This window comes from Eschrichtius robustus, chromosome 3 (genome assembly GCF_028021215.1).
Source record: "Eschrichtius robustus isolate mEscRob2 chromosome 3, mEscRob2.pri, whole genome shotgun sequence".
In the NCBI taxonomy this organism is placed as follows: Eukaryota; Metazoa; Chordata; class Mammalia; order Artiodactyla; family Eschrichtiidae; genus Eschrichtius; species Eschrichtius robustus.
Window position 1 is genome coordinate 58356163 of NC_090826.1, and position 12749 is coordinate 58368911.

At 41.6% G+C, this 12749-nt stretch overlaps 1 protein-coding gene across 3 annotated transcripts in view; it reads left to right on the forward strand.

The window, feature by feature from the left end:
- Window positions 1-3436: 3436 nt before the first annotated feature.
- IL12RB2 (interleukin 12 receptor subunit beta 2) overlaps window positions 3437-12749 on the forward strand; it is a 67557-nt gene continuing 58244 nt past the window's right edge. For all 3 annotated transcript variants that reach the window (XM_068538007.1, XM_068538008.1, XM_068538009.1), the window contains exons 1-3: window positions 3437-3512; window positions 5024-5311; window positions 12021-12135. In XM_068538007.1, coding sequence (XP_068394108.1) covers window positions 3437-3512; window positions 5024-5311; window positions 12021-12135 — 479 coding nt within the window. The remainder of the gene's footprint in view (window positions 3513-5023; window positions 5312-12020; window positions 12136-12749) is intronic.

The window sequence follows — 12749 nt, forward strand, 5'->3', positions numbered from 1 at the left end:
GCCTGAGCTGAGTTGGGATGGATGAGTAAGACTTAGCCAATCTGGGGCTTCCCTGGTGGCGCAGTGGTTAAGAATCCGCCTGCCAATGCAGGGGACACGGGTTCAAGCCCTAGTTCGGGAAGATCCCACATGCCGCGGAGCAACTAAGCCCGTGCGCCACACTACTGAGCCTGCGCTCTAGAGCCCGCACATCTAGAGCCCGTGCTCCACAACAAGAGAAGCCACCGCAATGAGAAGCCCACGCACCGCAGCAAAGAGTAGTCCCTGCTCACCTCAAGTAGAGAAAAGCCCGGGTGCAGCAACAAAGACCCAACACAGCCAAAAATAAAATAAATATATTTTTTTTAAAAAACCATTCACTTAAAAAGAAAAAGACTTAGCCAGTCTAAGAACAGTGAAAAGGTAAGAGAATAGCATGAACAAAGACACAGAAGCAGGTATTGGCATGGGATGTGCAGCTCAGTGTTACTAGACAATAATGTCAGCAGTGGTGGTTGTGGCTGGTGATGAAGACAGGAATTAGCTCACAGAAGCCACTGTGTGCCATGACTTGGGCCTTCATGATTTAGAGAGAGCGAAACTGTCAGATTTCAGTTTAGATCAGTGTTTCTCAAACATTTTAAACCAAGACCCAGAGAATACATTTTACAGTATCTGTGAGCTAAGGGTCATCTCCAGATTTCAGAGGCACCACCTTCCTTGGCCCATAACCCCCTCCCTCCATCTTCAAAGACAGCAGCACAGTCCTCGCTCCACAGCTCTCTGACCGACCCTTCTGCCTCCCTCACCCACTTTTAGGGACCTGCATAATTAGATCAGGCCCATCTGGGTGTCCAGGATAATCGCCTCCCCTCAAGGTCCCTAACTTTAGTCACATCTCCAAAGTCCCTTTGTCGTGCAACATAATATATTCACAGGTTCTGGGGATTAGGGCATGGACATCTTTTGTGGGCCATTATGCTGCCTACCACAGGGACGTTTATAGGGAATTTTCTATAGCCCCTCCATCCCTCCTTCCCTTCTCTCGTTCAATAAAGACTTATTGAGTACTCTTTCCCAATGCCAAGTGCTCGCATACGGCAGTGAGCAAGACAGTCAGTGTTCCTGCTCTCATGGTGGCTTAAATTCTAGCACAAAGATAGATGACAAACAAGACAATCAAATAAACAAGCTAGTTACAGATTGTATCATGAAGTAAATAAGGTAATGAGTAGAAAGGAGATGGCCAAGACCACTTTGGCTGAGTGGTCAGGGAGGGGCTCTCTGAGGAAGTGACACATGATCTGAGGTCTGAAAGATGGAAGCCAGTCAGCCACTAAGAGCCAGGGGAAGAGGATTCTAGCAGAGGAAATGGAAAGTGCAGAGTCCCCGGAGCAGCAAAGGGCATGTCTTGTTCAAGGAACAGTCTGAAGGCCAGTGTGAATGAAGCAGAGCTGGCAAGGCAAAAACGTAGAGCAAATGATGGTGGCAAGATAGGAGACATGAAGCCATGCAGTGGCTGAGAGAGTCATGTATGGTAAGGACTTGGGATTTTTTTTCTAACAGCAATGGGGACCTGTTGACAGGTTTTATGTTTTCAAAAGGTAGTCAGCTATGTGAAAATGACTTAGAAAGGGGCAAAGATGGATGGAGAGACACATTAAGAAGCTACTGCAGTCATCTAGGGGAGAGAGGACAGTGGTTTGGACTGGGGTGAGGGTGGTAGAAATGGAGAGAAGTGGACTGATCTGTGATGTATTCAGGAGAAAAAATTGACAGGACTTAGTGATGGTTTGGCTGTGGGGCATGAGAGAGAGGGTGGAATCAAGGATGACGTCTAGGTGTTTGAACAATTCAGGGGATAAAAATGTTATTCACGGAGGTAGAAAAGGCTGGAGGAAGAACCAGTTTGGAGGAGGGAGACCAAAAATTCAACTTGAACATGTTAATATTGAGCAGTCTCTTAGATGTCCAAGAAGTGATGCCAAGGAGACATACGTGTGAGACTAGAGCTCAGAGCAATGTCTGAGTTGAAGATAAGCATCGGAGAGTCTTTAGCATACAGATGGTATCTAGAGCCAAGTGACCAGATGAGATCCCTCGGGAGAGAGTAGAAATAGAGACAAAAATGTCGAGTACACTGAGGTCCTCCAAGACTTAACAGTCAGGAGGAGGAGGAAGAGCCACCAGAAAAGACTATTGAAAAGATGCTGATATTATCTGGGGGCTTCCCTGAGTGATGACTGGGTTAGAGGCAGAGGAGTCAAAAGAGCAAGTGGACACTTTCTAGAAGCCCACAGGGCAGGACTGTTGTATCTCTAGCACTTAACACGGTGCCTGGCAGATGAAAGGTAGCCATCACTGTTGAATGAATAAGTGAATTTTTCTGAGGCTCTCCAGTACGTTCTGGCCCATTTCTAGGTATGGGAATACGAGGTGAACATTTGCATTGGCTGGTTGCCAGTGGCCCAACATCACACAACTTTTCAGCCTGCTTCATGAATTTCTGGCCCACCTTTAATAGAATTTAGGGAATTTGCTAAAGCCATTCCTTAAGTTTAAACTTGGAAACAAACAGAGATCACCAGCTTGCATTTTCCAAATCATTCAAGATAAAAATACTCAGTAAAATAAATAAATAATGAATAAACAAGCAAACAAACAAAATTGAACTTCTACAGAAAACCCAAACAGCCCCCTAAGAACCCTTGGAATTCTTTTCTTACTGCCAAAGAGATCAATCTTTTACTAAATTCTTGGTGGGTCGGGGGGTTGTGTGGTTATGAGCCACTTTTTAATCTCCTGTTACTTCCAGAAACACATAACTAGATCAGAAATTCTTACTACTGGAGCTTCCCTGGTGGTCCAGTGGCTAACACTTCGCCTTCCAATGCAGGGGGTGTGGGTTCCATCCCTGGTCAGGGAGCTAAGATCCCACATGCCTTGCGGCCAAAAAACCAAAACATAAAACAGAAGAAATATTGTAACAAATTCAGTAAAAGAGTTTAAATTTTAAAAATTAAAAAAAAAAAGAAAAATTCTCAGTACTCTTGGAATTTAATACTGCTGTGTTTGACTATGATGATGCAGCCCTGTTTGGAAGAAAAAAGTTTTGTGTGAGACTGAAGCTCAGAAGGTTAATTAAATTGCCCAATAGTCTCAAAGTATTTAAACCAGTTCTAAAGGACTCCAAAGGCCAGATCTCTTCCCCCACCCTTTGCTGACCCCAAGAAGCTTAAATGACATGGGGGTTAGAGGTGGCTAAGATTTTCAGTTTACTAGTTTTAAAGGTAAACTTCATTAAAAAAAAAACTTAACAATGTGAAGAAAATTAAAGGGGCATTTTAAGCCCTCTGAATAGTATTGGTTCTGGTATTTTCTGAATGCATTTAACATGAATGAATTTGTCTTCTTTTACAAGGAAAAATACAGAGGTGTATTCCAGAGTTGACTGTTCATGGCACATACAGTTAACGGGTGCTCATTGGCACTTATTTTTATCATCATGTGGCTGTTAGTTAAAGCAAAAATAGGTAAGATATTTCTGTAATCTAATCTGTGGAGGGATTTTTGGTTTAAATTCTCAGTTATAGATGAAATATGCGTTTGTGGTAAATGTTCTGGTAGTTGGTCTTTTGTAGTCAATCTTCTGTCAAGTTTAAGTGGATAAGTCTGGTTCTATGTCTGTTACTAATATGTATTTTATTTCATTAATACTAATGATTAAGAGTCCAATGATATCTTTTCCTCTTAACGAAATGACTAGGTATCAAGCTAGGCATCATGAATGAATGTTTTACATTATAGTGCATTTTAACAGAGGGTATTCATGGATGGATTCAGCTCTGCTAAAAAAAATAATGGCTGGCATTTTCTTTGCTGTTTTTATTGGCATCTTATTTTTCACTTTCTGGCCCATTAGGATCAAAGAAGCAGAAAACAAAAATATAAGTAAGATAAGAGAGAGAAAGAGACTTAGTTCTGAAAATAAAAATGGAAACTTTTCAGAATTCAGTATTTCCTTTATTTGATTTGAATAACTTTTTTACCAATTTGTTTATGGTAGTTGATCCAAGCAATTTTATAATTACCAAAAAAGGCTTTCAGTGGAGGCTTTATATCACACCTGAAAATTTAAGGTGAGTGTATAATTCTAAGGGTTTTTTCTTTTTTTCATCAGCAGTACTGAGTACTACCCAAAACTGCTAATTTCTGATTAGTTGTTGTATTTACATATACAAAAAGGCCCTATCCTGGAGAGTAAGAATGACCTCTCTTTAAGAGTTTATTGTCGGACCTGGCATATAGAAAATAATATGGAGAACTCTTTAAAAGAAGAATACATTCATGTGATTTCGTATTAGCTGTATTGGGCAATGGTTCATCCTACCTAGGGTCTTACATCTTGAAGGAATACCGTGGTAAGACCTAATTTCTATCCTTGATGCAAACTACACATACAGAGCACCTAAATATTTTCTCTTTGTTATAAAATAATAGATTACACATACTTTATACCTCTAAAATAGCAAGATAAGGAATTATTCCCAAATCTGCCCTTTAACATTTGTAATAGCCTTTTAAACATTTCTAATAGCTTGTTAATCATTTTGGTATGAGTATTGAAGTAAGTGTTATAAATCATAAATGGGGATGGAAACAAATGTGATTTATTCTGGGAAGTAATTTTTAGTAGTCTGTTGAATAATTTGCATATAAGAGAGATTGGTTTTTCCTAGAACTGTGCTCCTGAATGTTCTTCCAACCCTATTTTCTCACCACTTTCCTATATATTGTTCTGGTTATAGTATTACTGTTTTGAGAAGGATGTATATTTTAATTCAAATACAGTTAGACTTTAATACGGTTGCCTTCTCTCCTCATTGTGCTTCACCAATACAGCCAGAGCAATGTAGCTTATGTATATTTCCATCATTTGACAGGGTTAGTTTTATCCAGCTTTGGGGAATTACACAAACCCTCCATCTTGCAATGGGTTTCTTATATGCCATCTTAGGTCTTTTGCATTTGTGTCTTATTGCAGATGTGTGCAAGAGAGGGGATGTGACTGTGCAGCCTTCCCATGTAATTTCACTTGGGTCAGCTGTCAACATTTCGTGCTCTTTGAAGACCAAACAAGGCTGCCTGCAATTCTCCAGTTTTAACAAGTTAATCCTCTACAAGTTTGACAGAAGAATCTATTTTCAGCATGGTCGCTCCCTCAGCTCGCAAGTCACAGGTCTCCCCCTGGGTACAACCCTGTTTGTCTGCAAACTGGCCTGTAGCAGTAATGACGAGATTCGAATATGTGGGGCAGAGATCTCCGTTGGTGGTGAGCATTCCATCCTGAGTTCCTAAAAATTGGTGATCTTCTGGTATTTGTCATGATTAAGCAGAAATCCAAGTAGAAGACAGTGTTCTTTCTTCTCCCACCACAAGGATATATTTAATCTTTTTTTAAAATATGAATTTATTTATTTATTTATTTATGGCTGCATTGGGTCTTTGTTGCTGCGCGCGGGCTTTCTCTAGTTGTGGCGAGTGGGGGCTACTCTTCGTTGTGGTGCGTGGGCTTCTCATTGCGGTGGCTTCTCTTGTTGTGGAGCACGGGCTCTAGGCACGTGGGCTTCAGTAATTGTGGCACATGGGCTCAGTAGTTGTGGCACACGGGCTTAGTTGCTCCATGGCATGTGAGATCTTCCCGGACCAGGGCTCAAACCCATGTCCCCTGCATTGGCAGGCAGATTCTTAACCACTGCGCCACCAGGGAAGTCCCGGATATATTTAATCTTGATGGTAACATGAGCACCTCAATGTAAGAAGTCCAGAAATCAGTAGAACTGGGATCACATTTAGTAAGTCTCTTCTTCCTTCTCCTCTTCTCTCTTTTCCACCCCTCTCCTCCCCTCTCTCTTCCTCTCCTCTTTTTGGCCATTAAGACCATTTACCTATTGCCCGTGGGCTCCAATGGCTCTCCACAGCTGAGTCTTCATGCCTTCTTGACTTATGAGAATTGTTCAAAGCCACTGCCCCCTAAAAAGAAGAGAGATGTCTCTTTTGACTTATGCAGCCCAGGCTGATACCCAAGGCTGAGCACTTCTCCTCTCTCTGACTTAATGCACAAAAAATAGTTCTTCCATCCACCTCACTCCTGACCACTGGTTATCAGACTTAGCAGAGGTTAAGAGAGAACTATCATCATACTTAGTATCTTTTCCTGGGTTTTCTAGAAAACTGCCTGAGACAAAACTGACGTGCTAAGACTTCATGGGGGGAGGGGAGTTGTACAATTCTAGAGAAGCAAGAGTGAGGGAGTGAACTAGGAAAGGAGCAGAGCAAACATGAGGTGGTTAAGTTACTGAGCTGGCCTTGGCATCAACAGAAGATACAGCTGGTTTCTTGGTCACTAGCGACATCCCCAGAAAGAACATATGGAAATAGAGGGACAGGTGAAAGAATTAACAGTCTGCCATCGGTCAAAGTTCACCCACAGAGCACCAACTCCCCGGCACTGCTGGCTTGCACTGTGGGTCCCTCCACGCAGCCGTGGGGAGTAAGAACTAAGATGTCAGAGTTGGTGTCTGCAGCTTGAGCCACAGTGCTCAGGGTGAGCCAACAGCACGCCTTCCTGCAGCCTGCAGCCTGCAGCCTTAAAGGCTCAGCCCAGCAAGCCAGTGAGCATACATAGGCCCTGAGCAATCCCACGGCACTCTGTGCCTCTGTAGATCCAGGGAAGCTCCGAAGGGGCAGGTGAGAGGCGTAAGAAGAGTGGGAGGAATTGCTGCAGCAGGCTGACTGACCAAGATGCAAGGACAGGGTCCCTCTCATAAAGAGAGTGATATAGAGCTCAATGAGACTCTTCAGGATGGAAAGAGTCTCTTTCCCTCTTCTAGGGAAGAGGCTTCCATCCTCTTCTCTGTGACCTATAAGGAGGTGGTCGGTGCCAGGCGGTCTTCCTGGAAGTCAACCACAAGCATTGAGCAGAACACCAAGCAAATGTCTAAGCAAATCATTTGTGGGTACGGAGGCATAAACTAGGTCCTGTACTCCTCTTCCAGCTCAGGGGCTCCTGTTCACACCACTTATGGGTCACGTACTCTCAGCTCTGATAGCCTGTGGTGTAGTAAAAGGTGCCTGGGCTTTGAATCTCAACACTGCCACTAGCAGTGGACTCTTAGACAATTTCAATTCTCTGAGCCTCAGTTTCTCCATCTGTGTGATGAAGATACTAACACCGACCTCATAAGATGGTTGTAGTGATTAGATGACACCTTGTATGCAAAGTGCTTAATCTAGTACCGGTCACATAGGAGGCACTTAAGTGATGAGCGCTAGGGTTGCAGTTCCATCGGTTTTACTCTTTTCTTCATGTGTGCAGCATGCCGAGCGGCTGGGCATGTTTTGCTTGAAAGGAAGTATAAGCATTGGTTATAGACAAAATGAAAATTTTTTCTTAAAAACACCATTAGTCCTCACCTCCCTTGTCCTCAGAACACCTGAATATTTCATCCAGGTAATTCACCATCTTACAGAGCAACACACCATATTGGTATCAGACATTCTCAGCCCTGTGATGTCAGTTCCAGGTGTCCACAGTGCTGCAGGTGTTTTCTTCTTTATTAGGGGGCTAACAATGGCCTTGAAAGTCAGTATCTTTGCAGATGTCCTTAAGCCATTCCATTCCATTTCCTATCTTTGCTCAGGTGCATGAGAGTGATGCAACCCCTTTTCATCTGTTTACTTTTCCATCCAGAGATTGTGGATGCATCTGTGACAGTTGGCAGCATCAGGAGATCTAGGGAGATGGTGAGGAGTATCTGCCCCAGTGCAGCTCAGTTGGGCGACGCTGCTGGAATGTTGCTTGTGCAGCGTGCTCAGGTGGTAACCACACTATCAAATGGCTGCTCTTTGAACAAGTTTAGCACCTTTGAGGTGAAGGACTGACTGGAAGCAACACCTTTTTCTGAGTATGGCTAGTCATTCCAAGAAAAGACACAATGAACGTTGGTTTCACCCAGTGTAGTAAGCTTAAACCTATCTAGTGAGGGAGTGAGCAGCCCATTTTCTTCTTTGTGATAAGCGGTAGCCCATAGTGCCATTGCATACCCTGAGTGGGCCTGTCATAAAGTTGACTGGTTCTTCAGAACTGGAAATGGGTAAATGGCCTTTAAGCCTTCTCTTTCTGGCCCTTTCTTGGGCTTGTGCTGCTCTGCTGCCCGGAGCTCATCCAAATTGTGCGGTAACTAAACAACCAGTGCTCTACGTAACCTCAGAGGATTGGGCCACAAACTATTTGGACAATCAAGGAAATAAATGAAAGACAATAGATCCTTGCTTAGTTGTTTTCAATATATGTTTAGCTGTTGATATTTCTGAAAGCTGTTTTTCTAAGACTTTTTATTTCACATAGTAAGTAAGGCTTTTAAAAATAATAACAAGCATAATACATGTAACAATTCATTACATGGTAAACCATTTTAATTTTCAGAGACTTTGATTTCTGACCTTTCCTTAGCATCGGCTATTATATATTTGTATTGAAGAGAATCACATCTGGTTTCTCCTGGGACAGACAGTCTCTGCCCAAACCAAGTCCTGGGCTGAAGTAGACACCTTGATTTCATGGTCCAGGGAACTCACACCGAGAAAGTTGACTTGATTTGTGGGTAAGAGTTGTGGTCTTTAAAATGAGATGCTCTGCAAACTTTTAGGAGTAAAGGTGAGGGTGAGACTAACTTTTTCATTAAGCAAAAGTGCCAGGTACTTTATCTCATTTGGTCATCAAAAGACCGTATGAAGCGTTAGGGTAATGATGGTGGTTTGAACACATGCATTTACTTTCATTCCTTGTGAAATAAAGCCAAGATGCAGTAAAAAAAAATTTTTCTAGAGGCACAAACCCTAAAGGGCAAAAGGAATGGGCAGGGAGACACAGCAACAAAGTTTTGGAAGCTGGAAAACAGGTGGGCCAGTGATAATTGGCTTAGCCTACAGCTGGCAGTGAGAAACTTCAAGATGCAACCTGATTTAATGCAGAAGCTCCCACCCCAGACAGATAGAAATTGGTGATACCATATACTGCTGGGAGTGAGGGTAGCAGTGGGGATGAAAATGGGAGATTTTGATTGAAAAATCTATTTAAAAAGCAGATTCTCAGATTCCCTTCCCAATTTCATGTATCCAGTTACTTGCTGCTTTTCTACACTGGCATAGCCCTGGACGCCTGGTATCAGAGGGCCACTGAGCTAGTTTCAGCCCATTCAGTTGAGATTGGTAGTATGTACTGAAAAACAGAGGGATGAAAAGGACATTGGCATATGGCTCCCTTCAGACCTGTACCCTCCTCCTGGCAGATTAGAAAATCCTTTTCTGGAAATCAGACCAGGCTAAGAGGAAACGCCTAAAATTATTTGCAATAGAGGTTCCTAAGACACCCTAGTCAGATCACCCTGGAGTGAAACCCAGAGTCAACAAATGTCCCTGAACTGACATACCTGCAGAGCTCCAATCTATAATGTAGCGTTCCCCCTCCTATATATGAGTAAAAATACAAGCATCCGGGAATTCCCTGGCGGCCCAGTGGTTAGGACTCAGCGCTTTCACTGCCAAGGGCCTGGGTTCAATCCCTGGTTGGGGAACTAAGATCGCACAAGCCACACAGGGTGGCCAAAAAGAAAAAAATAAAACAAAACAAAAAAAACAAGGATCTGAGGAAAATGCCTAACATGGAGAACAGAAACCAAAACAAACATGTGGAACAAAGCATAGAAGCAAAGTGGAAGAAACAGATTTATTCAGGGAGAAGAAATGTTAAGAAACAAAATCTATCTTTGATACACTTAGGAATTAAGAGCAAATATTGCATGTAGAACAAAAATAGGATGCTATACGAAGGAAATATTCAGAGAATAAAAAACATCCCCCCCCCCAAAAAGAATAAGTGAAAATGAAAAACTAATAGGAGGGAAGAAAAGTAAACTGAGGAGGGTTTTTTCCTCATGTTAGAGCAAAAGGATCAAGAGTTTTAAAATATAGGAGATAAAATACAAAATTAGAGAGGAAGGTCCAACCTATGAAACTAGGGATTTTTAGAAAGAAAAAACAGATAAGAATTATCAGAGAAATAACTCAAAAATGTTTCCCAAAATAAAAAAGTTCCCAGAAGTTATGAACTCTTTGAGAATCCATAAGAATGAAAGAAAAGAGACCCCATTAAGCACAGTCTATACTCAGCCAAAGTATCAGTCAAGTGTGAGGGTAGAATAATGACATTTTTAGCCATGTTCAAAATATTTCCTCTCTTGCAACCTTTCCCAGGGAACTACTGGAGGATATACTCCACCAACACAAGTAATTAAATCAAGAAAGAAGAAAGCATTAGATCTAAGAAACAGGAGATCCAACACAGGGAAAAAAAAGAGAAGGAATTTCCAGGACACTGAGGGCTGGCAGTTCCAGAAAGATAGCTGTGTACAGGCATAAAGGCAAACCCATCTTACTGGAAAGTTCACAAGGCTCCAGGAAACTGGTCTCCAAGCAGATGAAACTAATAGAATTCTCAGTGCTTCTGAGTATGTTGAACAGTGATTCAGATAATTGACTTGAAAGTTTGGAATTATATTAATAATAAGGAAACTAAACAAATGGAAAAACAAGAAAATGACTACCTCCAAGATAAACAAGAAATTGTACATAAAATGAAAAGTTAACATAGTATTAGTCATAAGTGGTTGTATATACAGATGTATAAAGTATACATACAAACGTATACATGTATATATGTATATCTATATATACACATATGAGTCTATTATCCTAGGAAAAGAAAGAGTTTATTATTCCATTAAACAAAACTCTATGAGCTACATATTGTTATACTCACTTTATAGATGAAGAAACTGAAGCTCTGAGAAGCTCATCTGGGCAAGATCACACAGTGGGTAGTCCCCAGATCTGTCCCCAGATCTATGGTGTGTGCTAAGGACAAAAAAAACTTTTATTCTATCAATTACAGCTTTTTTTTTTTTCTGAGCAGACAGTGTCTAGGGCTTCGGTGGTACCCTTGTTTTATCTCACCCAAAGGAAGCCTCTGTCTACATCTGGGTCTCAGTAGTAGGGTAGAATGAGATGACCCAGTAACAGAGTATTTTCTCTTATCTCCATTAAATCTGAGAAACTCCTAGCTTTGAGTTCTGTCTTTGACTATAAAATGGCTTCATTTAAAAATACACACCTTATGATAGAAGGAACTATGCCTGCCTTGTTCACCTCTGCATTTCCACAGCTAACACTGCCTAGCCCGTGGAAGGTTCTCAGTGTCTGTGTACATAAAGAATTAATTTATGCATGTTCATTAAGTGCTCAAAGTGATGCTGCAGAAATTAGATTTAGGTGGTACAGCCCAGGAAGACATGACTAAGGGCCAGTGGGTAAAAGTGCCTTGGCAACAAATCTCAGGTCAATGGAGAAAGAAAGCCCCTCAGTTTTAAAGGTTTCTAATATTTGAATGGGCTTCATTCTAAAAAAGTAAACTCATCATCACCTGGGGTAATGGAGCTAGCACTGGATGTTCATCTGTCAGGGAGAACAGTAAAATATGGTGGTGAAAGGCTTGGATTCAAGTCAGCCACTCCTGGGCTAGAGACCTGATTCTGCCACTTCATCGTTTTGTAATCTTGGGCAAGATACTTCATCTCTAAGTCTTAGTTTCTTCTTTGATAAAATGAGGATAATAATAGTAGGTACTTGATGTAGCTGCTATGATTTCCAGTTGAGAAAAACCACACAGAAAACACTGAGCATAGGACTTGGCATATAGTAATTGTTTGATCCATATTCACTATTATTGCCATTGTTATTAGAAGAAATTCATGCCTAGGAGGCAAATTTGAACTTCATGGGATCTGAAATAGCTCCCAGCTCCTCTGGGTATAGGAGACATAGGGGGAGTATTGTTATCTTGTTGGCAAATAATAACAATGTAATTGAAGTATCACCTGTGTGCTATTTAAAATAGGTGGTTTTGTTATTTATTTTTAAAGTTGTTCCAGAACAGCCTCAAAACTTATCTTGTATACAGAAGGGAGAACGTGGGACCGTGGGCTGCACCTGGGATAGAGGACAAGACACCCACCTGTATACTGCCTATACTTTACAGTGAGTGAGACTGAATTTTTGCAGCTTTTTTGATAGGTCTTCTCTTAGATGACATTTAGAAGTATCGAACAGTTCTAGTTTTACCAGAGAGAAGAAGCAATAAACACCTCTAGATAATTAGATGCTTAAAGAAAAATTCTAGTGTTCATCAAGTAAAACTGGTTTATTCATCTAAAGTGTGACTAACTCAGAGTTCTCTTCAGGGCATCCAAGGCCCACGTTGTAGACGTTCTTCCCTGCTCTATAGGATTAAACTGGCTGCATTATATCCCTTCCCTTTTCTGCAGTTGTGGACTCTTAGGGTCATGGTATAGACTCTTAGAGTCTATAAATAGACTCTTTTTTGTGGTAGCTTTCCATTAGTCTTGGAGGAGTTTCTTTTTAAAGCACCTTTGCCTGACCTGAGAGTTCACAAAAAGAGAGAGTCTGGGTGATTCTTTTCCTTGGAGTTGATTCTGTAATCCTCTCCAAAGATCCCGCTGGTAGCACTATGCCTAAGTGAGTAGGAGATAAGGAAAAGGCAGTGGGGCTCAGGGTTCTGGTCTGTACTAACATCTGGCATTTCTGTGCAGTAAATGCCAAGGTGGCCATGGATCCTTTGGATGATTGGATCT